At 41.1% G+C, this 27,447-nt stretch overlaps 2 protein-coding genes across 2 annotated transcripts in view; one reads left to right on the forward strand and one right to left on the reverse strand.

Moving 5' to 3' along the window:
- taok3a (TAO kinase 3a) overlaps positions 1-12,735 on the forward strand; it is a 59,610-nt gene extending 46,875 nt beyond the window's left edge. The window contains exons 14-19 of the mRNA XM_060907488.1: positions 2,098-2,226; positions 5,341-5,544; positions 6,084-6,323; positions 8,457-8,669; positions 10,341-10,523; positions 11,555-12,735. Of these exons, the coding sequence (XP_060763471.1) occupies positions 2,098-2,226; positions 5,341-5,544; positions 6,084-6,323; positions 8,457-8,669; positions 10,341-10,523; positions 11,555-11,716 (1,131 nt within the window). The 3' untranslated portion in view covers positions 11,717-12,735. The remainder of the gene's footprint in view (positions 1-2,097; positions 2,227-5,340; positions 5,545-6,083; positions 6,324-8,456; positions 8,670-10,340; positions 10,524-11,554) is intronic.
- On the reverse strand, positions 12,736-26,649 carry pebp1 (phosphatidylethanolamine binding protein 1). Its single transcript, XM_060907489.1, has 4 exons — positions 26,385-26,649; positions 22,895-23,004; positions 16,133-16,233; positions 12,736-13,509 (listed from the first exon to the last, which is right to left on the reverse strand). Exons 1-4 carry the CDS (start codon positions 26,517-26,519, stop codon positions 13,292-13,294), a joined length of 564 nt encoding a protein of 187 aa, XP_060763472.1. The 5' UTR covers positions 26,520-26,649; the 3' UTR covers positions 12,736-13,291.
- Between the last annotated feature and the right edge of the window lie 798 nt (positions 26,650-27,447).

Genomic DNA, 27,447 nt, shown 5'->3' on the forward strand with positions numbered 1-27,447 from the left:
ACGTTAACTTGACTCAATTTTAACGGCGATAATTTTTTATCGCGAGATTAACGCTCTGTGACATGATGCCACGCCCCGCACAGCCAGAGTCCTCTGCCCTCCCCCGAAGAGCCACGGTGCTCGGCTTAAGTTTTTCGTTTTCCCATCGGCGGCTCCAGCCCCACTTTGCAGTGGCTGTGACAAGACGTGTTATGCTCTGCAATAAAAAAAAAACATTGGTACAACCAGTGTTTGAACTATGCCGATATTTTCGGGGGGGTCCCTTATTTTCCCTTGGGGGGTGCTTGCGCTTGTCTCAGAGCGCGGCTCTCCATCGCGCGCTCACTTCGGATATGCAAATGCTTCCCATTACACAGGATTGCTATGTCAATAAACATCATTTTGCCAATATTTTAGAGACCCCCCCAACATTTCCCAAATCATGTTTTCAAGGGATCTCATGTCTGTTTCAGGGGATCTCGGATCCCCCGTGTACCCCCGTAGTTCGAACGGTGAGCAAGCCCATTCACTTTTTTATGCTGATAAGAGAATTACAATGGTTTTTCATGTGACAAAAATGTGAGATTAAATTGCGATTAATCGCGAGTTAACTATGACAGTCGCGACATTAATCGCGATTAAATATTTTAATCGCTTGACAGCACTTTTTTATTTATATATATATATATATATATATATATATATATATATATATATATATATATATATATCTTGACAGCACTTTTATATATATATATATATATATATATATATATATATATTTATTTATTTTATTGTGTATGCATGTAAATTTTTAATTTAAAAAGCAAAGGGGTTGTCTCACACCAAATATTGACTTTCATTTATTATGGATTCCTGATGACTGTTTAAAGTAAGGGTTTTTTTTTTTTTAAATAAATGTTGAAACACTTCATTATTTTAAGCCATTTTTGGTCTACAGCATGTCTTTACATGTGCCTAAGACACTTGCACAGTACTGTATATCGGTCCAATTTTAAATTTCACATTAATGAACAAAAATACCTTTACAACTCTCAATCATTCCAGATTAATATGATGATTGGCTCATGTGCGTTTTAATTACAGCAGAAAAAAAAAAAGTTTATTTATTTATTGCCATAAGTGTGGGTTCTGTTAAAATTCAAAACTTCTACCCAAAATGTATAAGGGTTGGACCTTTGTTGATATCTAGATAGATAGATATAAAATTTTCTATTTCACTCATGCTTGGGCGACTGGCAACACTCCAAGTTTAACTCTGACCAATCATCGTTCATGTTCTTGCATGTCATCTGGGAGGAGGGTCAAGAAAGTGTCCATCCTGGCTATTAAGGAACACGTCGTAGGAGTCGTTAAAACTAGGCGAGAAAATATAAAAAAAAAAAAATTCTGACATGCTAGACTTTTTGTCAGGGTGTCATGGGTCATCCCAGACCCCACATCGATTTTCTTTCATTAGGTCACGCTACAAGACCTGTTAGTCCTTCCTGGCGTTCATATTTGGGCCTGAATCTGGAAATTTGTCCACCACAACAACAAAATCATGCCAAAATCTGCATCATCTGGTCCCGGGGGGGGGGGGGACCGAGGCTGGTGAGGAAACGATTCTTTATATTGTTCTAGAATGTGATCATAACATATATAAAACTTTCACAGAAGTTCCACAGTATTAAATCCAACTCTCAACAGACTTTTAAAAAATAAAAAAATACACTTCAGGATGTGCTGTTTTTATATCTCGGTACCTCACTAATCATCTTTGATGTGGTAACAGTGTGTCTGCTTTCTCACACTCCCCTATTATTGATTATTTTCCTCAAAGAGCACAACACCAGCATTTCCGTACATATTTATATTGCGTTCATAAAGGAAGAAGCTAACGTCTTTTGGTTTCATCACTGAAAACGTTGGAATGCAAATTCTTACCTGTGAAATGTTTTTACCCCAATTCAACTTTAACCATAATTTGTGGATAAATCCGTTATTAATAAAGACCTTCAAGTGCGCGCACACTTTAAACCTGAAGGAAAACGTACGATGATGTTGAGTGCTGCATTAAATAAGACGTCTCTCCGGTGGTTTTTTTTTTTTTTCCAGATGAAGACGACTGCAGCAGATGAGAAGAAGTTCCAGCAGCAGATTTTGGCTCAGCAGAAGAAGGAGCTTACCACCTTCCTGGACACCCAGAAGAAACAGTACAAACTGTGCAAGGAGAAAATTAAAGAGGTGCTGTTCGTTTTCAGCTCTATTCTCAACAGACTGTAGGAGTTGTAGTTGAAGTAACTATAAAACGTTAACAATGATGAGGTTAAAGTAAACTAACCTGTGTGTTGGTATGTTTGGTAGAAGCTTTAGTTGCTGTAATTATCATGAATCTACAGTATAGAAAGGGCTTTATCTGGAGAGAAGTGATTTATAATGCACATCAAAACTATATCATGATGCTTGTGCAGATAATCCAGGTTCGAATAATACCTTGAGATAGGACTGATCCCCAAATAAATCTGATTCTGTAGCAAATGCAGAAGAATGAAATTAGGTTTGGGAAAGTTGCTGGTGGTTTTTTTTTTTTTTTTTTTTTTTTGAGTTGTAGATCTTTTACGTATTAAGAGATTTTGATTTTATTCTTGTTTAGAGTTGATTATTATATTTGCAAGTGATGTATACACTACCATTCAAAAGTTTGGGGTCACCCAGACAATTTTGTGTTTTCCATGAAAAGTCACACTTTTATTTACCACCATAAGTTGTAAAATGGTTAGCACTGTCGCCTCACAGCAAGAAGGTCCGGGTTCGAGCCCCGTGGCCAGCGAGGGCCTTTCTGTGTGGAGTTTGCATGTTCTCCCCGTGTCCGCGTGGGTTTCCTCCGGGTGCTCCGGTTTCCCCCACAGTCCAAAGACATGCAGGTTAGGTTAACTGGTGACTCTAAATTGAGCGTAGGTGTGAATGTGAGTGTGAATGGTTGTCTGTGTCTATGTGTCAGCCCTGTGATGACCTGGCGACTTGTCCAGGGTGTACCCCGCCTTTCGCCCGTAGTCAGCTGGGATAGGCTCCAGCTTGCCTGCGACCCTGTAGAAGGATAAAGCGGCTAGAGATAATGAGATGAGAAGTTGTAAAATGAATAGAAAATATAGTCAAGACATTTTTCTGGCCATTTTGAGCATTTAATCGACCCCACAAATGTGACGCTCCGGAAACTCAATCTGCTCAAAGGAAGGTCAGTTTTATAGCTTCTCTAAAGAGCTCAACTGTTTTCAGCTGTGCTAACATGATTGTACAAGGGTTTTCTAATCATCCATTAGCCTTCTGAGGCAATGAGCAAACACATTGTACCATTAGAACACTGGAGTGAGAGTTGCTGGAAATGGGCCTCTATACACCTATGGAGATATTGCACCAAAAACCAGACATTTGCAGCTAGAATAGTCATTTAGCAGATTAGCAATGTATAGAGTGGATTTCTGATGAGTTTAAAGTGATCTTCATTGAAAAGAACAGTGCTTTTCTTTCAAAAATAAGGACATTTCAAAGTGACCCCAAACTTTTGAACGGTAGTGTATTTGTGACAAAGCTGCACTTGTATAAAAGTCGTGATATTAGTTATGCATTTGTTCCTGCAATCTTTTAAGCGCTCCAAGTTTTTAAAGCTTGCATTTTTAAAGATATTGGCTGGATACCGCCATCAGCCGATACTCAATGTTACGGTTTCGGTATTGCTATCGGGGGGTGCAGTATATTTGTTTAATTTGAAAAATACTATTAAGCTAAAATCCCATCTGAGAGGATTAGTACAAGTAGGAAGTTCGTATAACAAAAAAAAAATTTGATATTTCTCCTGCTGGAGTACGTAACGTGCAACATTGTGGTAATATTGTAAACCGTGGTATGAAAAGGAAATATCAGCTTGTTTTCATCTTAAAAGACGAAAACAAATGGAAAAGATGGATTACTGTGATTTGAGATCGATTTCCTATAACGAGCCAATTTAAAACCAACACATCTGTATTTCTTTGGTTGGAGGAAAACAATGGGGTTTTTTAAGGCAGGTATGTTGGAGTCTGTTGACCAAAGTGCTGTACAATGAAGTGTGTAGTGTAAATGTAAAAAAAAAAAAAAGTACAATGCTGAAAATGATCTACAATAACGATTAACAGCACTATTGGTAACCATTTAATTAACACCCCCCCCACCCCTGAATGATTGGTTAACTGCTAGTTGGATCTCTAATTTTCATTTGAAAATTGAGACTCATTTCTTCACATCACTGCCTGGATGGCCGGACAGAGAAAAGTCTTCGTGCATGACTTCCTTGTATTTTGAGTGACACTAGATGTTTGAAGGGAACATGGCGAGTTTCATAAACTTACCATGGTAGGTAGAAATATGTTTCTGCCTTTGTCAGCAAGAATTGGTGATTTTTAAATCTGACGCGGGAAGCCAGTGAAGGCCAAGAGTGAGCCTTGAAATGGTGAGGGACTGAACAAGCACCTGGTTGACCTCTGTGTGAAGAAATGGGTGGATTCTCCTGTTTTTTTTTTTTTTGGAGAAACGTGTATGACCGGGTCAGATTGGCAATATTGAGAGAAGATTGGTAGTTATCCAAAACGACAGAAAAGTTTCATGAGTGATCAGATGGTGTGATCTGAGAGTTGGTCAGGGAGATAGCAAAGGAGATGCCAAACATGCTGAGGGAGAAAAGGAGAGGATGAGTAGAATGGCATCAGCGTGAGACTGGTATATAGAGGGGAAAATGGAAGAGGACCAAGCAATGAGCCTTGGGGGACACCAGTGGAGAATCTGCAGGAAGGAGATGTGGATTCTCTCCACATCACCTGTAAAGACACGTCCCTCCCGGTAGGAAGCCAACCTGAGTTGACTGTCATAAGTGTGTAGATGTTATACAAAGGTGTATAAAGGGAAACCGGAAGAGGACCGAGCCTTGGGGGACACCAGCTGAGAATCTGCAAGAACCAGATGTGGATTCTCTCCACGTCACCTGCTATGACTGGCCCTCCAGGTTGCAAGCAATCCACCGCTTTTCTAATTCTAAATCTCATGAGGACGTACAGGAGAGCCTTGTGACTGACCGTGTCGAGAGCCGTTAAGAGGTTAAGTAGGTTCAGAATCGCAACATGAAGCTTCTCAGTAACAACCACAAGCACCATTTCTGAGGAATGCGTCACGTTCAGACTGACTCGGGTCATAGAACTTGTTCTGGGAAAGAAAGACCACAGCTGCACCACATGTTAGAAGGAAAGGAGAGATGTGATTTTTTTTTTTTTTTTTTTAAATATTGTGCTTAACAAAATTTCTCATCTTGATCTTTCTCGCTGTCTTTAGGAGATGAACGAGGACCACAGCACTCCAAAGAAGGAGAAGCAGGAGCGTTTGTCAAAGCATAAGGAGAACATGCAGCATTCACAGGCGGAGGAGGAAGCACAGCTTCTTGGCCAGCAGCGCCTCTACTACGATCGCAACTGCAGGGCTTTCAAACGCAAAGTCATGACCAAGAGACACGAGTTTGAGCAGGAGCAGCTACGAGAGGTAGGAACAGGCCGAGAATACAAAGTGCATGTGTGGTGCGAGGGTTGGCCTGAAACAGTACTCGGGTGTGTTTTTTTTTTTTTTTTTTTTTTTTTTTAAATAACTTGACTCGAGCAGTCCTGGATCTTGTGTGATCACAGAAAATGCTAAAGAAAAAAAAACTGTGTGAAAAGGGACGAACGAGATACCTTACAGCACTCGTTTAATGAACGAGATACCTTACAGCACTCGTTTAATAAACAAGTGCAGTGTTCAGGGGTCTTGGTGTTTTGATGACTTTAAAACATTTAATGTAGTGAAAAGGTCAAACTAAATAAGCAAAGAAATCTAATTTTTATGAAGCCGTTTTGGAATGGGAGCAGGTGGCTAAAGATGAAGCTTGCAGAACAAAAAAAAAAAAGTGTCACGTTGTCTATCATGGGAGATTATTGGAAGGTCTATTTTCCAAAAAAATTTATAGTAGTAATAATGGTTCATGTGTACAAAAAAAATACAGATGCAGCTTTTTAAAAGCAGTTTCTTGTTTCCTTTTCCTCCAGGAGTTGAATAAGAAGAAGACGCAGAAGGAGATGGAGCACGCCATGCTAATCAGACACGACGAGTCGACTCAAGAGCTGGAGCACCGGCAGCTGAAAACGTTGCAGAAGCTGCGCATGGATCTGATACGCATGCAGCACCAAACCGAGCTGGAGAACCAGATCGAGTACAATAACCGCCGAGAGAGAGAACTGCACCGCAAACACGTCCTCGAGCTTCGGCAGCAGCCCAAAAACCTCAAGGTGCCTCCGTTTTTCCTTCAGAGATATTTAGGGAGCTGAAATGACTGGCTCATGAGTCATGACGTTCCTCACGTCACTGATGATGTTCGACTCTGCTTTTATTAAAGTGGCGTGTTGGTTATTTTTAGAAGATTAATGATTTCCAACCCACAGAAACCTCTAGAAAGTAGATGGTTCACTTTTTTTTTTACATTACCACACTTGGGTCATGTTATAACAGGTTTCGGGTGGATTAGGAACTCGGAAGGCCTGGCTTTAGAATTTAAAAAAAAAACTATTTAGAAGGATCCCCCCCCCCCATTCAAAAACAACATTGTAGAACGTCATACGAAGCAAGTTGGTTCCTGTTCTCACGATAAACAGTCCCTCAGTTTCTCTTCAATTTAATAAGACAAAAATACACAGCTTTTCATGGGACAAAAGTTACAGAACGTTTTCAGAACTGATGACTTGGATGCATTTTGGGGTAGCATTGCAAAAAATATGAATTAACTGGAAGCTCCGCCCCCTTCCTTCCATCTCGCGTAAGTAAAGATCCACTCTCATTCTGAGTGCACGTGTATACAAGGTTTTATGGTAACTATGAAGAGCTCGGGTGAGAGAAATCCGCTGCTCATCCATCCATTTCAGTTCGAAAGAAAGGAAGCATTTCTTTCTGTCGTAACCTTTTATACTTTCTTGCATGGAAACACTGGAGACTCCTTCCGTAAATGTTAAAATATAAGTCTCTTCACAGCAACGATTACGTTTTTCTTTGTTGAATCGCAGAACAATTTTAATCCATTTATATTCAAGTTATTCCACAAAATCGAGTCGTACATGAGCTGATAGCCGGCGAGGCGCATAGCACCGAGTTGTCTATAATCCATGTACGACGAGATTGAGTGGAATAACTTTTATTCTATCCACATTCACTGGATTTTGAGAAACAGAGCATTTTTTTTTTTTTGTGTGTGTAAATTCGATAAATAAAAACTTGATACAAAATGTCCGACAAAATCATTTCCACTTAGAATGTAAACAAACCAGCGAAATGATGGGAACAATTTGTGAAAAATGCTAAAACAATAATTCTTGAAAAATTTTAAAAAAGATACGTTCTTACCATCAAATACTTTTATTCCATATTTTGTTGCCTTTTTATTTTGGGGGGGCTTCTCTATCATCTTTAGGGTGGGTGTTTTGGGTTTGGTTTTTTTTTGTAGTTGCCAAACCAACTTAAAGGTGCATTACTGCAACTGACTGTCTGGGCTGGAGTGTGGAATGGAGGAGGGGAGACTATATTCTTTTAGATATTTCGGTTTCTTTTAAATACTTGGCAATTTTTTTTTTTTTTTTGGGGGGGGGGGGTTGTTTTTGAGTCAAGTTTTTATTTCATCCTCGTTTGGTTCAGCAACACACTCCATTTTGTTTTTCTCTATTCACGGTATATGAGCTGATAGTCTAGTAGTAGAGTAGCCAATCAGAGTGCGAGATTGCTCATATCCAGCGAATGTGGATAGAATAATTAGGCTTATGTTCTGTGAATTAGCTGTTACTATAGAAACAATAAGGTATGGAATTGAGTGTATTTAATATAAACTGGAGATTTGCAGATTCACTAACTACCATCAGAGCTGTGTGAAATAATTAATGAGCGGCGGGGGGTGATGCACGAAACAATGTTCACAATGTTTGAGTAAAATGAAGGCCACGTTTTGCTTCACCAAGTTCCTAGAACACCTGAGGTAAGAGTAAATCCTGTTTCAGGTGTGTTAGGAAATTAAAGGACAGGGTTATGAACCAGCAGTCTGCATCAGCTTCACCAGTTCATGTGTTCGGTGTTTTAATATTAACTTTTTAAAGCCTATTGCTTCAGCACCACGAATCATAAGCCACATTATCTATTACTAATAAAATAATTGGCTATTAAGTGATGGATTTAAAGCATTCAGCAGGAAACTTACGCCAGAGATTTCATCCTCAAGTTGAATCTGAGAATTCTAGGTTGTTCTCCTGTAGTTCTTGTATTGCAGCATTTTAAACCAAATACCAAAGTGTTGGATCAGGGAATCATTTTTCACGATTCGCTTTAGATTCATGCCGATTATTCTTTTTTTTTGTTTTGATTTTTTGTTCCCTCCCCTGTCCCAGGTGATGGAGCTGCAGATAAAGAAGCAGTTCCAGGACACGTGTAAAGTGCAGACGAAGCAATACAAGGCACTGCGGCACCACCAGCTCGAGGTGACGCCGAAAAACGAGCACAAGACCGTGCTCAAAGCCCTGAAGGACGAGCAGACGCGCAAACTCGCCATCCTGGCTGAGCAATACGAGCAGAGCATCAATGAGATGATGGCATCGCAGGCGGTGAGACCCCGTGCTCAGGATACTCCTGACAAATACACATAGTATGAGTGTAAGAAAAGTGCCGCGCTATATACAGATACTTGGTCAGAACTGCTGCTTCTGTAATGCGCTTGGAGAAAACGAGTGAGTGTAGTCTTCAAAAACACTACATATCTTAGCTGTCTATCAAAAAAAAAAGGGTGGGGCTGTAAACAGCAAAGCATGAAAGATGTGTTTTAATTATTGTCCAGATAAAACAGTGGCGTGTTGACCTGAGATAAAAGAAAAACTCCACGATAAGTAAAAATCAGCGATGATCAATGTCCAGTGTAGAAATGGTGACGACCCACAGTGCAATGTGCTGAGTTATAGCAGAGGCTTGAGTCAGCTAGTTGGCAATCTAAGAAGCGTGAATGCTTTGGAAGCTGATGAGGAGGACAGACTGTAGGATTAAAGCGCCGCTGCATCGCTGTCTTTCGGTAGAGATGAAGCAAGGGTGAACTCCCACTGCATCCCTATCAGCAGGAAGTCGAACTGCATTGTGGGTAATATAGGATACTGTGATGAGAAGTTTCAACCATCTCATCTCATTATCTCTAGCCGCTTTATCCTTCTACAGGGTCGCAGGCAAGCTGGAGCCTATCCCAGCTGACTACGGGTGAAAGGCAGGGTACACCCTGGACAAGTCACCAGGTCATCACAGGGCTGACACATAGACACAGACAACCATTCACACTCACATTCACACCTACGCTCAATTTAGAGTCACCAGTTAACCTAACCTGCATGTCTTTGGACTGTGGGGGAAACCGGAGCACCCGGAGGAAACCCACGCGGACACGGGGAGAACATGCAAACTCCACACAGAAAGGCCCTCGCCGGCCACGGGGCTCGAACCCAGGACCTTCTTGCTGTGAGGCGACAGCGCTAACCACTACACCACCGTGCCGCCCCAAGTTTCAACCAAATAAATTTATTCTGTAATTAATGTCCAATTTTTTGGATAAATATTGCTAGATTTAGGATATTGCAGCGATTTAATCCGAGCAAGATTTTACACAGAATAGAATTTGCGTCGAACGGGAAATTATGCCCACGTGGCCGGCGAGGGCCTTTCTGTGCGGAGTTTGCATGTTCTCCCCGTGTCCGCGTGGGTTTCCTCCGGGTGCTCCGGTTTCCCCCACAGTCCAAAGACATGCAGGTTAGGTTAACTGGTGACTCTAAATTGAGCGTAGGTGTGAATGTGAGTGTGAATGGTTGTCTGTGTCTATGTGTCAGCCCTGTGATGACCTGGCGACTTGTCCAGGGTGTACCCCGCCTTTCGCCCGTAGTCAGCTGGGATAGGCTCCAGCTTGCCTGCGACCCTGTAGAACAGGATAAAGCGGCTAGAGATAATGAAATGAAAGAGGACAATTAAAGCAAACGGCTTACGATTTTCTCCAACTCGTCTTGTGTTACTTAAATACAGAACCTAAATTAATAATGCAGGGCAGACTGTGATGACATCAGTGACGGTTGTGCATCAACGTAAACACAGGGTTTGTAGATCATGAGAAGAGACTGAGATCAGTTTTACTTCCCTGCTGCGTTCAATAAGCGAAAAGAAATGTGTTGATGTCCAGCAGATGAAGCTTTGATGGTCCATATGGCTGATTTTGATTTGTGTGTGTGTGTGTGTGTGTGTGTGTGTAGTTGCGCCTGGACGAGGCTCAGGAGGCAGAGTGTCAGGCTCTGAGGCAGCAACTGCAGCAGGAGATGGAGCTCCTCAACGCCTACCAGAGCAAAATCAAGATGCAGACGGAGGCACAGCACGAGCGTGAGCAGCACAAACTCGAGCAGAAAGTGTCGCTGCGCAGAGCTCACCTCGAACAAAAGGTAAAAGTGGCTCTCGAAAGGACATGAACGATGATGACTGTTAAGTGCGGGTTATTTAAATAATGAGACAGCTGAGAGAATGAATGAAAAGCTTACCAAAGCAGTGTTCTTGATGACATTAATAATAATTAGTTGCTGGTTTTATATTTAGTATCTGAAGCTAATGAGTAAGACAAGTTTATAGCTACCAGTTTAGCATCACGCAGACTGTGTTTGAAGGCCACGCCTCCTCCCAGACTGACACCAAACTCTGATTCATCGACTGTTTTTAGCTCTGACGTGCTTTTGTCTGTTTAGAGAGAACTGTGCGTCATACGGCGTCAGAAACTACATCAGCAAGTCTGATGGAGATAGTGAAGACTTTTGAAGCGACACAAGTGTGTGTGTGTGTGGTGATGCACTAAAGCGTTCGTGATGTTTGAGTAAAATGAAGGCCACAGTGAAGAACACAAATGAACGTTTGCAGCTGTTAACTGAGACTGGAGCAAATTTTAATATTTATAGCTTGAGACTAGCGTTCAGTCATTTATCGACATTTAGGAGCATTTGATTAACGTAGTGTATAAACTTCTTCAGTGAATACATGTGCCAAGTTATTCTTTCTTTGGTAACATCATGGTGGAATGTTTTTTGTTGATGTTAAGGTCACTGTTTGAACTGTTGCCATGGCGTGGCATCCATCGTCCACAATTCAGTTAAATCGTATCTCCTCCGTCAGTTCTCCACGGACTTCTGTTCCGATTGTTTTGTTTGAAAGAACTCGTCACTCCGCACAAAACTTGGTCATCGTTTTCTTTTTTTTTTTAATGAGTTAATTAGGCCAAATTAACGAATTTTCCAGGTCTCTCGCTAGAATTGTATCTCCTGTCTGATTTCTCATCCGATTCCAGTTCTGATGGATTTTTGTTTTGAGTAGATCTTCCCTTGAGGAACAAAACTTGGTCGTCTGTTTGATGTTTTGGTTGTTTTAATGGCAGGCCAGATGATCCACTACATCCCTGATGTTCTGGTTGTTTTGGTGTCGTTTTCAGATCGAAGAGGAGCTGGCTTCTCTTCAGAAGGAGCGCACAGACCGAATCAAATGCCTGCTGGAGCGGCAGGAGCGCGAAGCGGACGCCTTCGATATGGAGAGCCTGCGCATGGGCTTCAGCAACCTGGGTGCTTTAGATTACCCTAAAGACGACTACAGATGAGACGTGCGACTCGCTCGCTCGCTCACTCTCACATTCTCTTTGCCGTTTAAAGAGAAGCGAAAAAAAAAAAAGTCCTCCACTCTTTTAAAAGACACGTGCAGTTTTTTGCTACTGACAAACCCTCTTTACGTCACGACATTACGACATGCTGGATAACTCCCTCAGTCATCGGTGTTTAATATTATATCTCTATAAATATATAATATATAAGTATTCATCAAAGAATGAAAGTTGCAGTGTTAATGTCTGTGATCTTTCTCGTGCAATGATAACACTTGATGTAATCGATGAAATAGAGATTTAGAGAGGAAGGACAGCAATTCGCACGTGTGACCGGTGTGGGGGGGGGAGGAGTTAGTATTGCTACTGTTTATGTCCACACACGTTTTTAGTGATCTTTTCCACAAGATTTTTAGATTTTAGGTGTATCGCTGCTGAGTCTCGCCGTCTTTTGGTATTTATTCATCAGACTGAAGTGATTCACACCTTTTGAACAAATTTGATAAAATTTACACATGAACTTGATGTATATAAACTGAGCAGCTGCCTCTGATTCATAATTTCAGCTAAATCAGGGTTTCTTCGTGAGGAACCCACTTTATTCCTGTGTTATCAACGATCAAACCTCAGCGCGAGGTCAGCAATGTGAATTTTACACACGCACGAATCTGAATCCTGCTGGCACAAAGGGCTCTAAGTGAAAAGTAGGCGTCCATTGTGTGTCAACTTTTTATGTAGTTGCTTCATTCCTCTAGGGTTTTATTTTTTTTCTTTTTAAATAATGGTGACCACTTTATCTGCCTTTTGGCCTCCTAACCGAGGATGACCTCTGACATTGTTTTATCATTTTTGCTTTCAAGAGCTTTTTTTTTTTTTTGAGAGAAGACTCCTGTGAATAGAAACCTTGCTTTACTGTTTGCATGCACTTTAAATTTGTTTTCAGGTCCAAGAGAAGCATGATTTCTGTCCCAAATGCTTTTAATTATATTTGTAAATAAAACAGTCGACACATGTCTGAATCCGTTTGTTTTTTTTTTTTAATCAGGAATATTTAACAAGAATGTATTAGACCGTCATATGAACATGGTGCATGAAATTAAAGCAGTATCCATAGGAACAACGTCAAGGGGTGGGGCAACACTAATATTAGCCATTTTAAATGGCTAATATTAAACCACCCTAGTTAAGTGTAAGGTGTTGAAGGTAAGGCAAGACCCCCATATTTAGCTAAATGTTACTGATTGTTTTGAGGGAGGGAGATGACAATGCTTTAAACCATAATTTTCTCCATAATACATTGACCAATTAGAGAGCCTAATAACTAACCAATGACATCATACCACACGATCAAACTAAATCTGCATAGCAACAAGTATCCGATTGGACATTCGCCCGTTTATTTATTTGCTGAAATGAAAATGCTTTACTGCGCTGTTTATTTATCAAAGCTCGACATGCTGATACAGATCATGTCTTCAAATGCCACAATATTTTCATTTTTGCCAAATCCTACCTCCAATATCCCAATCATATGATAAAGCCATGTTCAGGACGATAGTACAAAACCATCCCTGTTTATTTCCCGGAAAGCTGTTCATAAAGTTTGGGGACGTAGTCGTCCCACTCGGCCTGGAAGCAGGTCCCGGCCACCGGAGCACCGAGACCATACTTCTTACGGAAGCTTTGGATTTTAAATTTTCCACGGTTGTCCCCAGAGCGGTTGGTGAGGACGGGTTCGGTGCAGTTCAGTGTTCCTGACTGTTCATACACCAACCACACGTAACGATGGAGGCCTGAAAGAAAAAAAGCAAACAGACAATAGTATTTGAGCAAACTTAATATTTTCACTGTACTTTTTTAAATACAATTAGTTCTTGTTAAAACCATAGTGCTACTTTTCAAAACAGTATGTTTTTTAAAATGTTATACATTCCATACAAAACAAAAGTTACTTTGATGAACAAATAAATAAGGGTTTTTTTTTATTTTACCATAGAGCTGTTATTCTTGATTCTGACTGATCAGAACATTCATCAACTTTCTATACCAGCAACTCTGACATCAGTACTGCCTGTAATTCAAATCACAGGTCTATATTAATGTCTTCTAACACGCTACTGTTTCGAATGTAAACTGTTCGTTTTCGGGACTTGTATGACATGCTCTGATCAGATAAAAAAAAAAAAAAAAAAATCCACTCTGAAACAAACATTTAAAACAGAGGTTTAAATCATTTACCACTGACCCCTCACTGTTTAAAACACCACATGTTGTGGTTTGTCAAACAATCGTGTCAAGTCAGCTTTGTCAAATATGCTATACATGCTCGACCTACAGCACAGATGAAATTTCAGTCCTCTCTGACCCACAGTGCAAACAGGCAATGCAATAAATAAAAATTGAATAACAAACTAGACTACATTTCTGCAGAGAAAATGCGCTTGCTGAGCTGTAGCCGAACAGCTAGCATGCCAACATGCTATTTGTTAAAATGCTAACATTAAGGCTAATATGCTGACCGCTATCATGCTAATACGCTGAGGGTGACGTGCTAACAGTTAGCATGCTAACATGCTAATCCTAACATGTTAACAGTTCTCATGATAACATGCTAACTAGCATGGTAACACATGAATGCTTATATGCTAATTGCTATCCTGTGTACATGTAAGTATTCCTAATAAAGTGGCCATTGAGTTGAAGTTGATTTGTTGTCAAAGTCTCAAATGAGCAGATCCTTGCCAAATGCATCATCACCTATGGGGGAAGGGAGGAACGACTCAGTCAAGCTTCCATTGATTAGCGGCAAAATGGAGAAAAAAAATGGACGGATGAAAGGCGAGACAAAGCCGAGTGCGGGTCAGAACCGATATCATGTGTGTGATGGTGATTTGGCCTGAGGTGCCGTATGAAGTTTGGTGGATGTGTGGTGAAGTGTTACTGAGCAAAACTCCATTCATTTGAATGGGGCCAAAAATCAATGGAAGCCTATGGAGGGAAAAAGATGCGTGAAAACCAAGGAAAAGACGAGTGCAGGTCTCAGATGAGGGGATGGATCTGTGCGGGGACTTGGCCTGAGGCATCAAGTGAAGTTTCTTGAAGTTTGGTCACTTGGTTAAAAAAAAAAAAAAATCGGAGAGTGAAAAGTTTTTCTCCTGAAACACCATTCATTTTCAATGGGGCCAAAAATCAATACAAGCCTATGGAGGAAAACGGGATGAGGAAAAAGAAAGGAAAAATATGAGTGCGGGTCAGAACCGATTGCATGTACGTGTCGAGGGAGTTGGCCTGAAGTATCACATGAGGTTTGGTGCATCTGCGATGGAGCGTGTCCGAGTAGGATGATTCGATTCATGAGCCCTATTCATTCTCTATGGGAAAAAAAAACAAAAAAACGACAAGAACAAGAGAACGGGCGCGTTGATCCAAAAGCTGTATACAAGCACACTACACCACTTCGGGCCAGACGTCTCAGAGTTGGAACGGTGTCTCTGTCTCGAACGCCCTAGGAGGAGGAGTGGATCCAAAAAACGTGTCAGAATAAGTAAACTTAAGAATAATAGTGTGCTTGCCATACACATACATGCATATAAATTGGAGCAAAGGGACATAAAATAACAGTCAAGGGCACTTGAGGTACAGCAGGTAAACATGAAATAAGCAGTATAAACTAATAGCTGTTAAGGTGAGGTAGTGCGGAATAGTGCAAATGAGCGAGGTAAAGTGCAAATGTGCGGTCCCTGAGTTCAGTGTGCGAATGAATGTTGAGAGTGTGTGTGTTGGGGGGAAACTGAGAGGGTGACATGATGTTAGATGCTGAGGGCAGGGGTAATGTATGGGCAGAATCTGTGGCAGGGGGCAGAACAGGGAGGGAGTTGAGCCTCCTGACCTCCTGGTGAAAGAAACCGTCCTTGAGCCTGCTGGTTTTGGCCCGGAGACTCCGCAGTCTCCTCCCGGACGGCAGCAGGCTGAAGAGGCTGTAAGATGGGTGGGTGGGGTCACCTGCAATCCTGATGGCTTTGCGGGTGAGGCAGGAGTTATAGATATCCATTAGAGAAGGGAGAGAGACACCAATGATCCTTTCAGCTGCTCTCACGATGCGCTGCAGAGTCTTGCAGCAGGACACGGTGAAACCACACGGTGATGCAGCTGGTCAGGATGTTCTCGATGGTGCCTCTGTAGAATGTGTGCATGATGGGGGCCGGGGCTCTTGCTCTCCTCAGTTTGCGGAGGAAGTACAGACGCTGCTGGGCTTTTTTGGCCAGTGATGTAGTGTTGTTGCCCCAGGACAGGGCTTCAGAGATGTGCACACCCAGAAACTTGCTCAGACCACGAACTTGAATCATTCTGACTCCTAAACTGACCTGAATTAACTCCAATTTATTAATCATTAAATCTCACCAACACAGATCTTACCAGTTCCTTTTGGAGGACCAGAACCGACGTAGTCCGACATCACACACCCGCTAGAGACGTCATTCCCTTTCATATTCACCACCAGGAAGTGATGCCATTCTCTAATGGGGGAGAAGACAGCAGCCAAAGGAGTCTTTATTAAATGATGTTATTTAATGTAGGGCTGGGCAATATGACCCCACAACATCCATAGCGTGATGAATTACTTCAATCAGCAATTTTGGAACAATTGTGGGTGCAATTGGTCTTAAGTGATCAGTCTCATTAAATCAGTCCCATTAATAATACCATTAATTTTGGTGTTTAATAATAAGTTACCAAACAGCTAAATTATGGTGTATTCCAAATTATTATGATCACTACTGATGCAGCAATAATGTATTACTTACCGTATTACATAGACACTACAGCCAATAGCACTCATATACACTTGGGTGAAAGCAATTTGGAGTTCTTTGAGATTGTGTGACTTCAAGTATACAGTAGCAAAAACAGACAAGCTCAGGGTATCTACACATTTTTCAAGTACAAATTTAAAGACTTTTAAGACCTTTTCAAGACCTCTAAATGGAAAATTAAGACTGTACCATGGCAAAGAATATGATAAATACGACAACTTAAAACTTATCTGCAATAGTTTTTTTATGAACCTTAAGAATAATGCACACAATTGGTGAACAACAGGGTGCATCAATGGCAACTGTTAGACATGCAAACAGCTGAAGCAAAGTCGTGTGTTTTGGGCCTGCAGAACTACTGTAGCAGCAAGGAGAAGACTGGGGTTTACTGGAGAAAACACCATGAATCATTTCAAAAACAAACAGCAAGTAGAACCAGCTGAACAACCTTAGCCGGCATTATTTCAATCCCCAAAGATTATCTTTGTTGTGTGATTTTGTGTCTGACAGCAAAATCAGTGTGAGTGTGGTACAGTATACAGCTGGCTGAGGAAGTTCTCGAGTATCTTCTGCATTATAGCAGGTAACAGCGTAAACCTGTTTCTGCAGTCATACAATCATCAGAGCGTTACATTAAACACAGAAAAACAACTGTCACCTTTCATAACCATTATCAATATTAATCAAAAAATGTGTTGTAATAACTAAACTAATTATCATCAGTGCAATTGTTATATCAATGTTCATTATTCAAAAATAATCATTATCTATAATCCATGAATAATTGTTTGTATTACTACTACTACTAATAATAATAATAATGAACTACTTTTTTAATAATAATTTAAAAAAATTAACTCAATTTTATAACATTTTAATAATCACTACTTATTAGCTATATTAATTAATAATGAATAGCATAGCAATTATAATTCAGTATTACCGTACTACTTAATTAATAAGCAGTGATTATCAAAATGTAATTTAATAATAAGTAGTAATTATCATCAACTACTAAATTATACTAATATATAATAAGTAGTGATTATTAAAATGCTATAAAATTGAGTTATAAGATTAGTTAAAATTATTATTAAAAAAGTAATTATTATTATTATTAGTAGTAGTAGTTTATTATTAGTAGTAGTGATATTATATATCACTATATAATATCACTATATAGTAGTGATATATTATTAGTAGTAGTGATACAAAATTATTCATGGATTATAGATAATTTGTTTTTAATAGTGAACATTGATAACTGAACTGATAACATTAACAACAAGTATTACTAGTAGTATTATTGTTTATTATTATTATTATTATTAGTAGTAGTAGTAGTAGTAGTAGTAATTTTATATCAGTGTTCACTATTTAAAAAAAAATATCTATAATCCATGAGTATTTGTTTGTATTCTACCAATTACTACTTTTTAATAATTATTTGTAATAACTTTTAATAACTTAATTTTATAACATTTAATAATCCCTAGTACTTATTAAATCACTAATTCATAAGTAGTAATGATTGATAATCAATAATTACTATTACTACTAATTATTATTAGTGGTTGTTAATATTATTCTTATTATATTAAAAACACTGTTGTAGACGATAAGTAATAAAACTAAAAAACTTTTTGTGTAAATTATTTATTGTACTATATTTCAGGGGCGGCACGGTGGTGTAGTGGTTAGCGCTGTCGCCTCACAGCAAGAAGGTCCGGGTTCGAGCCCCGTGGCCGGCGAGGGCCTTTCTGTGTGGAGTTTGCATGTTTCCTCCGGGTGCTCCGGTTTCCCCCACAGTCCAAAGACATGCAGGTTAGGTTAACTGGTGACTCTAAATTGAGCGTAGGTGTGAATGTGAGTGTGAATGGTTGTCTGTGTCTATGTGTCAGCCCTGTGATGACCTGGCGACTTGTCCAGGGTGTACCCCACCTTTCGCCCGTAGTCAGCTGGGACAGGCTGCAGCTTGCCTGCGACCCTGTAGAACAGGATAAAGCGGCTACAGATAATGAGATGAGATGAGACTATATTTCAGGGATGCAAACGGCACGCCTTTTGGCGGATGCCGCCTTTTTCACGGCTGAATCGTGCAGATCCGATTTTTTTTTGGGGGGGGGGGGGGGGCGTTGAAGTGTCTGAATAATTTCATCAGAGTAAATTCTGTATTAAAATTACTAAATAAGCAAATGCCATTACAGTCCATGAAACATAGGAAGTTAGGAAGTATGAGAAGAAAACCGTAAATCAGAAAGCTGCGCACATCTGCGCCGCTTCCGCGAAAACGTGCGCAGCTTTCTGATTTACTGTTTTCTTCTCATACTTCCTATGTTTCATGGACTGTAACGGCATTTGCTTATATACAGAATTTACTCTGATGAAATTATTCAGACACTCCAACGCCCCCTCCAAAAAAAAAAAAAAAAATCGGATCTGCACGATTCAGCCATTTGGGAAGATTTGGGAACCACAGGATTTCATCTCTGCTTTTTGCGGATGATGTCGTCCTGTTGGCTTCTTCAAATCAGGACCTCCAGCATGCACTGGGGCGGTTTGCAGTCGAGTGTGAAGCGGCTGGGATGAGAATCAGCACCTCCAAGTCCGAGCCCATGGTTCTCGACCGGAAAAGGGTGGCTTGCCCTCTTCAGGTTGGTGGAGAAGTCCTGCCTCAAGTGGAGGAGTTTAAGTATCTCAGGATCTTGTTCACGAGTGAGGGAAGGATGGAGCGTGAGATCGACAGGCGGATCGGTGCAGCCTCCGCAGTGATGCGGTCGCTTTACCGGTCCGTCGTGGTGAAGCTGCTGAGCCAAAAGGCGAAGCTCTCAATTTACCGGTCGATCTACGTTCCGACTCTCACCTATGGTCATGAGCTTGGGATAATGACCGAAAGAACAAGATCGCGGATACAAGCGGCCGAAATGAGTTTCCTTCGCAGGGTGGCTGGGCGCTCCCTTAGAGATAGGGTGAGAAGCACAGTCACTCGGGAGGAGCTCAGAGTAGAGCCGCTGCTCCTCCACATCGAGAGGAATCAGCTGAGGTGGCTCGGGCATCTTTTTCGGATGCCTCCTGGACACCTCTCCCTCCTGGACACCTCTCCCTGGGGAGGTGTTCCAGGCATGTCCCCCCGGGAGGAGGCCCCGGGGAAGACCCAGGACACGCTGGAGGGACTATGTCTCTCTGCTGGCCTGGGAACGCCTCGGTGTTCTTCCCGAGGGGCTGGCCGAGGTGTCTGGGGAAAGGGAAGTTTGGGCTTCCATGCTTAGACTGCTGCCTCTGCGACCCGGCCCCAAATAAAGCAGAAGAAGACAAGACGAGACGAGACAGCCATGAAAAAGGCGGCATTCGCCAAAAGGTGCGCCGTTTGCATCCCTGTATATTTAGAATTATTGTATTTTCTGGAGTTCTTTTTAATTGAGTTTTGAAATAAAGGTTGTTTATATATTCAAACTTAGTACAATAAACAATGTAAAAAAATTATGCTAATCACTATTATTAGTAGTATTTCCTACAAGTCCCATTTTCCACCTGACTCTTGTGCGCATGCGCGAACCCCCCTGCGTTTCACTCCGGAGCGCTTGACCTCTAACAGACGTGTGCGCCTCGTGTCCGTGAAAAATCAGTTTCCCAGTCCGCCGTGTCCCCAGCACTGCGGTACCGTCTTTAAACACATTTGTGCGATCCAGCGCTTTTTATCGCAAACGATTCTTCTCCTTATTTTGGGGGTATTTGTCATCCCCCAACCACTTATCGTTAAATAGACATCTTCCCATAATTATCAACGCTTTCTAGCGCCCGCGTAAGCTACCTGCGTATCTCTCACTCTTCACAACCACCACACCACACTTCCTCCAGTAGCCTCCTAACGTTAGTTCTTGATCTACAGAATGCACAGAACCAATGCTGCCCCAAAAGGTACGCTGATCACTTTTAAAATTACAGTTAAAAAAATACCCCAAACCGGATGGAGACATTTCACTCGTTCGGTCCAATATTAAATTTAATACCTCCCTTGCGAAAATTCCAGTCATTCCAAACAATTTAAGACATTTTTAGGCCTTGAAAACCGAAAGCTGTATTTAAGACTTAAGGACCCGCAGGAACCCTGAAGCACAGTTTAACAGAATAATTGAATTTATTATAACAACGATACTAAATGGGTAATAGCAGTTGAATACATTCAATATGGTCAGCAGCAATATATAGACAAGGCACAAACAGTGAGGTAGTACTCGATGAGCGTGTGTGTATGTGTGTGCGTGAGCGTGTCTGTGTGTGTGTGTATGAGAGGAAGAGCGGGGGGGGATATATAGAGAGAGAGTTTGAGCATGCGCGCGGGAGGTGCGCTGTAGAATGTGTGTATGCGTGAGGATGCGCTGTAAATAACTCAGATTGGAATGTTATCCAAGGTGTTGGGGGGAAGGGAAAAATCACATCATGGTTTCTTGAGACAAAGGAATTTGTCGTGGTTGCTAATCCCACTACCCTATAACATTACCAAATCCACTGAAATCTTGAGGTCAAAACGTGTGTAATAATGAAATCAAGGGATGTTAGAGAAGATAGAAAAGAGCATGCAACAACCTATCTATTAAAACAACGGAGAGAGAACAATGTAGAACACAATGATCAACTCGACACTCTAAGTGTCTACAGTGTGCACAATTAAACAGTTTCTGAGTTTAAATTCACACTACTTCATAAAGCTAATTCCTAAGACTAGTTTGCCCAAATGCCAGCCTTACTTCCAGTATCTTGCTTCTATACAGGATATGCAGAGATGTCCCGAAGTTTCGCGTTTGTGAGGGAAAGTCTCTGACGATAATGTGCACAGCGATTAAGTCAGAAGGAATCCGGTCGCTTCTAACTTTTAATTAACTGCTTGGGCTGCAGTCGTAACGTTACTTATAATAAACAAATAAACCGGTTGTAACTCAGTTGAGTGAGACGACGCGACTTAGGTACTCTTTACCATGGCCAGTGGTAAATACGAAAGCGCGTTGAGTCTTCTTTCTTGCAAGGCAGACGTCGTGATTTCGGATGGTCCGACGAAAGTGGGTATCTCTATATGTCTGTATGATACGAAGATCCACAGAGCGAGAGAGGACGAGTTGAGGGTGACGTGACGTAATCATGGACGCCGTGACGTAGGTCATCATGGAAGTTAGTTGATGGGATTTGTAGTTCTAGACGGGGACTGTGGCTGTCCCTACAATAACATTTAATTAATTTTGTACATTTCTTTAAACAAGCTCAGATTGGAAACAAAGGCATCATAGAGATCTTCAAGTATCTTGGTATGATATTTTGGCCATATTGCCCTTTCCCTAATTTAAAATGCATATCACGGGTAAATTCAGGAGCAAGATCAATGTAATTCTCCTATTTTATATTAAACTTTGGTCAAATATCTGTCACAGTCTGCATTCTCTGCAATTTTATTTTTTTTTACCTTGCGCAATACCAGAAAAATTCAGTTGAAATCAAGCCATTTGAGGCGAGTTGGTCCGCCTCTGAAAAAAACTTGGCATTTGGATTTCCCGGCAAACATTGATTTTCGTGACGCCTCCCTCTGAATCCTACATCAGCGCTGGTTTGTTTATGAGAAAACGACCTGGTGGTTTTCTGCAAATTTCTTCAACGTTATTGCGTAATTATTAAAATGGTTAACAGATGTATCGTAGGAGGGTGTAGCAACACCAATCTTGATGGGATTAGTACTCATTGTTTTCCAAAAGACCGGACAATGGGAGAGAAATGGGGGCACTTGGTCTACACAGGCTGTGCACTGAAACCGTGCAAAGCTCGCGCAGTCTGCTGGCGCTTCCGCAGGTGACGTCACGAATCTGGCTCCAGACTCGCTTGGGATTTTTCCAGACGCGTTTTGTTATTTTATTTTTTTTCTGCTGTAGACAGATGGCCTTGTAAAAAATTACCCTTCTGGATAAGTGTGTAAAGGGACATACTTTCATATATTATTAAAAAAAAAAAAACACATGAAATTGGTCCAGAATATGCACTTTAAAGTTTGGGAGGGGAGACGACACCTTAGGCAGCCTTTTTACATGCCAAAATATGCAACACTACTCATTTGCATGTTACACAACTCTGGTATCTTGAAAACACATCTGATTCAACTGTATGAATTTTTTTTCCAAGGTTCAAGTCAGAATAAGATGTGAAGTGGCTGGATATGAACCAGAGTACGTATACGTATCTGTACGTCACAGGTTCATCATTCAGGGCTCAAGCAGGGCGTCATGAAGAAAAAATGAGTCCCTGACATCTACTACAGAACCAATCGGGGCTGAAAAGGAAGGGACTGCTTCTGGTGCTGCATCAGCATGCGCTGTGTGTGTACCTGAATTTGGGGTCTTTCCTGCTTGGGGCATCCGGATCAGTCATGACTAAAGTGTACAGCTTGCTTGAGTCGCAGCCTTCCCACTCGATCACTGTGGGTCGATTCTGCACCTGAACACGAACACACACACACACACACTTTAGCTGTCTGTCATTCTATCATCTCAGGGTTTCCCATACATAGACCATTGTGTGGCGCAGCGCCACACAATGGATTCCTATCGCCACATAATCAGACTCGTGATTTTGAAAAAAATAAATAAAAATTCCGTTGCGTATCGTTCCGTTCATTCATAGTGCTCTTTCTTCTCGTGTGCACGCACACACAGAGAGAGAGAGAGAGAGCGACGGAGAGGCGTGTACACAGATCTGCCGTTGCGCATGTACCCGGTGTCACGGTCTGATTGTGCGCTGGTATAAATTTACCATGTGCATACTGATTTTTTTTTTCCCGGTCAACTTCCGGGAAGTCTAGACTGGTGGTCAATTCAGACCGTGACACCGGCCTTATTGCATTATCCCGTTTCAGCATTCATGCAAGTTATTAATAATGGCTTGACATTCACAATAAATAAGGATTTCCCACTAGCCTAAATTAAATGTTGTTATACTCGCGGGGATGCCTCGTTGATGCTATCTGAAGCATAAAATCTGAATATTTTAAGAAACAATGCGGTAGTTGAGATAGGCTACTGTAGGATGCCCATAGGCTAATAATAACTTCGTATTTATTTGACTATTATAATTTCATTGACTCTCAATGTTTGCTGCTTTAACCCAGATGAGTATTGAAAAGTTTTTTCTGAATTGCGAGCGGGATTTCTCAGCTATGAATAGGGTAAGCACACAGAAATTCAGTATTCCTTTGTATATTTTTTTGATGTAATGGAAATTTTTAGTGCTTTGATGATGAAGAAAATGTACTTTTTTATCTTACGAATCTCCATAAATGGTCCTGAACCCATTGACTTCCCTTACGATGGGGCACTTGAGTTTCTTTTTCAGGAAGCCACGCAGAATTAAATGTTCTGATAGGGCATGCAGGCTTTGCACCAATTAGGGTAATGCTTTTTCATTATTGTTAGTTGCCTTGGTGTTACCTTAAGTGGTTTCTTACATCTAATTAAGATATTTTATTATTATTTTGTTGTTACATTATACTATTTATATCATTTTAGTATTGGTTGAGGTAAGTGTTGAGTTCGATATTTAAAATAAAAACCTCCAGCTTGTTTTTTGCAATTTATTCCTTGAATGTCAACTAAAGAATGATTGAAAGATTGCCACCGAAAAGGCAAAAAAAACACTAAGGTAAAAAACTTCAATTTTGGTGAGTAATTTTCATAAATTTAAAAGACAGGTTTTCCACCAACATCAAGCCCAGCAAACTAGTGCCGCTTTTCCACTACAAACGCGGCTGAGTCGGGCTGAGCCGTGCCGTGCTGAGTCGGGCTGAGCGGGGCTGTTGGAGTTGCATTTCGACTACAACCGCACTGAACCGTGCTGGCTGGAAGTGGGTGGACACATTGGGTGGAGTTAGCGAAAGTGGGTGGACGTCAGGTGATGTCGTTAAGCAGCGCAAACAGTGACATCAGTGAGCTTTTAAGCGGTAGTCTCACGACCCGAATAGTAAACAATAAACATGGAGGACATGGAGTCGTTAGTGTTGCTGGTCTTGGTGCTGTGGCTTGTTGTCACCGACAACGCGGACAGATACTGGCAAGAGCGTATAGATGAGGCGAGGCGCATAAGGCTTCAGAAATTCTCGTAATTCGTAATTCTTCTCCTTCCGGGTTTGCGGTGTTTACAGATCCCAGCGTGCTCGCGGGGCGTGTGTGGGCATGTGAGGACACTCCACCTCACCAATCAGTGCACAGGGGAGTGTCTGCTCACGCCCCCAGCCTCACTCGACTCGCTTTGGCTCGCTTCAGCCCCACTCCAAAACGGTGCGAGTTTTAGGGGCTAAGCAGGGCTGAAGCGAGCTGAGTCGTGCTGGTTTTTGGTAGTCGAAACGTGAGCCGTGTCGGGCTGAAGTGAGCTGAAAAAGGGTAGTGGAAAAGGGCCATAATGGCCTGCCCTGTAATGTAAAGTTGGGTCGAGGAATGAAACCAGGCAGGGTTCTGGGAAAAATCGTTTTAGCTGTCTTCTCTTAAAGAACTTAAAAGAATTTAGATTGAACTGAATAATCTCAAATGATTCTTGTAGCTTTAAAATAGTCCCAGCAGGTGACTCTGAAGAAAAATACTGTGTGTTTGAACACCGCCCGCCGTAAAAACTTTGCATACACCCCAATGACCGACTCCACCGACCGCCACGACACCACCGTGCACGATTCCCTCATCGGCACAGTGGAGCACCACAGATTGCTACCTGGTCTGTGGGAAACACTGCATCTGTCTGCCCATCAACTGTCTTTCAAACTTTATCTTTCATAAAACTGTCTGTCCTTCCACTTTTTTTTCCATTCTATCCATCCCTCTGTCTGTATCACCTGTCTTTCTATTTTTCTTTCTACTGTCTGTCCTTTCTTCCCATCACCTGTCTGTCTGTAAATCTGTAATCACCATTTTGTATCCATACAAATCACCTTGTCACGCACAGTAAAAGGCCGAATCACAAACCCCTCCCTCCTGGACACACTGTGTTCTACTTAGTGTGTAGAAGATTATTATTTCAGACCCTCTGTAGTGTCCTTCCTTAGGGAATAGTACGCTATTTGGGACCGAGCCTTTTCCAGAACTAATTATGCGACGGAAAAATAGGACAAGTGGCATTTACTGAACTTTGGGTTAATAAAGCGCAGCCTTCCCCGTTATGAAAAGAAAACACTCCGACATAGCAAATGTTTCCATATTTTATTTTAAAAACATTTTCCCCTCCACAAACTACATCACTGTTAGCAATTAGCAACCGTTATAGCGCGCGCGGTCACTTGGACAAATCAGAGCTCGCGGTCTCATCCGGGTCTCAAAACCCGGATATATTAAAACGATAACTTGATATTTTTTAAATGGAAAAGTAAAAAGACATATATTGTATTTTTTTAAATAAATATTTTAAAATAAATATTATATTTTCATTATCCATACAGGACTCGTGAGCCCTTATTCATGGGACTTGTAGTTTTAAATCCGTGACTGTAGGCGACTAGAATCAGCGAAGAATTACTATACAAACTTAGTAACACTTAAAAAGGACCAAATATATCTAATCTAATGATGCAGAAACGTCTTAAACCATTAGTCTAGAAAAGCAAATTAAATGTGAAACATAATAAATGGCTGACTGAAATCAATGGCAGAAGGTTCCCCCCACACACACGTCGTGCGTGTGACGTCATTACGTCGGTGCTCTATTTTAGTAGCACGCGCTTTACAACATACGCAGCTGTATTTGTATTCACTGCGATCAGAGTGTTAGTGCACCAATTCTGCATGACGCAAAGCTAATATTTGCCAATACACAGCAGTGGCTAAGTTGTGCATGCTAACCTGAGTGGGTGTGAGCACTTTCCCCAGCTCGTCGATCTCCAGAGAGCCGTATTTCACCGTCAGGGGTTTGCTCGGCTTTTCCTCCACGTCAGTGAGGGAGAGAGGACCGGTCCACTGCTCAATATCCACCGGCATTTTTAAAACTTATTATTCGCACAGACAGAAACCCGTTCAACCTCAATCTAGCTCCCAGGCAAAGATCTCAATCCCACTGCTCTCTATTTGGTTGTTCTCGGACTCGGGTCAGACTGATTCACGAACCAACCAATCACCTTTCGGGAATATTTCGGCAGTTCTATTATGATTGGTCAGATTGCTTTAGTATCACCGCCTACTCTTGTTTCAATCAGCGGGCGTCTGTTGCCACAAGAGGGCGCCAGAGAGCTACTTCTATAGTTAATGTTTATATTTATTCCCTACCCGTATTCAGGCAAGCCCCGCCTTCTATACTGGGATTGGTGGATAGTTTCCTGTCTTCTGGTCTCTCATTGGTTTAAAAGTTTAATTAAAAGTCCTAGGGACAAAAACGTTCCTAAATATGCAAAGAAACAATGGAATAAAATAAAAACATTTCGAAAAAATAGTATTTGTAATAATATACAATACATTAATAACACTACTTTCGTATATAATATATTTTAATATAAAATAATGCATGTATATATTGTAATCAATATAGAAATATTATAAGAAGTGTAGTATGGGTTTATAGAAATCATCACAAGAAGCCTTTTCATTTAAAAATAAAACTGCACTAAAATATGAAGACTTATAACACATCTTCTACATTCATGGGTATATCGACCATAAAACATGGACTTTAGATTAGATATAGATTAAACTTTGTCATTGTGCAGAGTGCAGGTACAAAGCCAGTGAAATGCAGTTCGCATCTCACCAGAAGTGCAACATACAGTATTATTATACATACAGGACACTTTATCAATGGAATAAAAACGCGTTCTATTCCCTTTTAGTGGGTTCCATTCATTTGGTTTGATAGCATGCAATATTGTTAGCATATCGCTTATCCTATGTGAATTACATCACTCTACCCAATGGA

Source organism: Neoarius graeffei, chromosome 24 (assembly GCF_027579695.1).
Source record: "Neoarius graeffei isolate fNeoGra1 chromosome 24, fNeoGra1.pri, whole genome shotgun sequence".
Lineage (NCBI taxonomy): Eukaryota > Metazoa > Chordata > Actinopteri > Siluriformes > Ariidae > Neoarius > Neoarius graeffei.

Bases quoted from the DNA above. Each gene is read 5' to 3' on its own strand.
- pebp1 (XM_060907489.1), bottom strand. From the start codon at position 26,519: ATGCCGGTGGATATTGAGCAGTGGACCGGTCCTCTCTCCCTCACTGAC. The intron at 16,234-22,894 runs GTACACACACAG...CTCCCCCATTAG, and splicing joins AGGAAAGACCCCAAATTCAG to AGAATGGCATCACTTCCTGG. The intron at 13,510-16,132 runs GTAAGATCTGTG...TTTTTCTTTCAG, and splicing joins TGGTCCTCCAAAAGGAACTG to GCCTCCATCGTTACGTGTGG.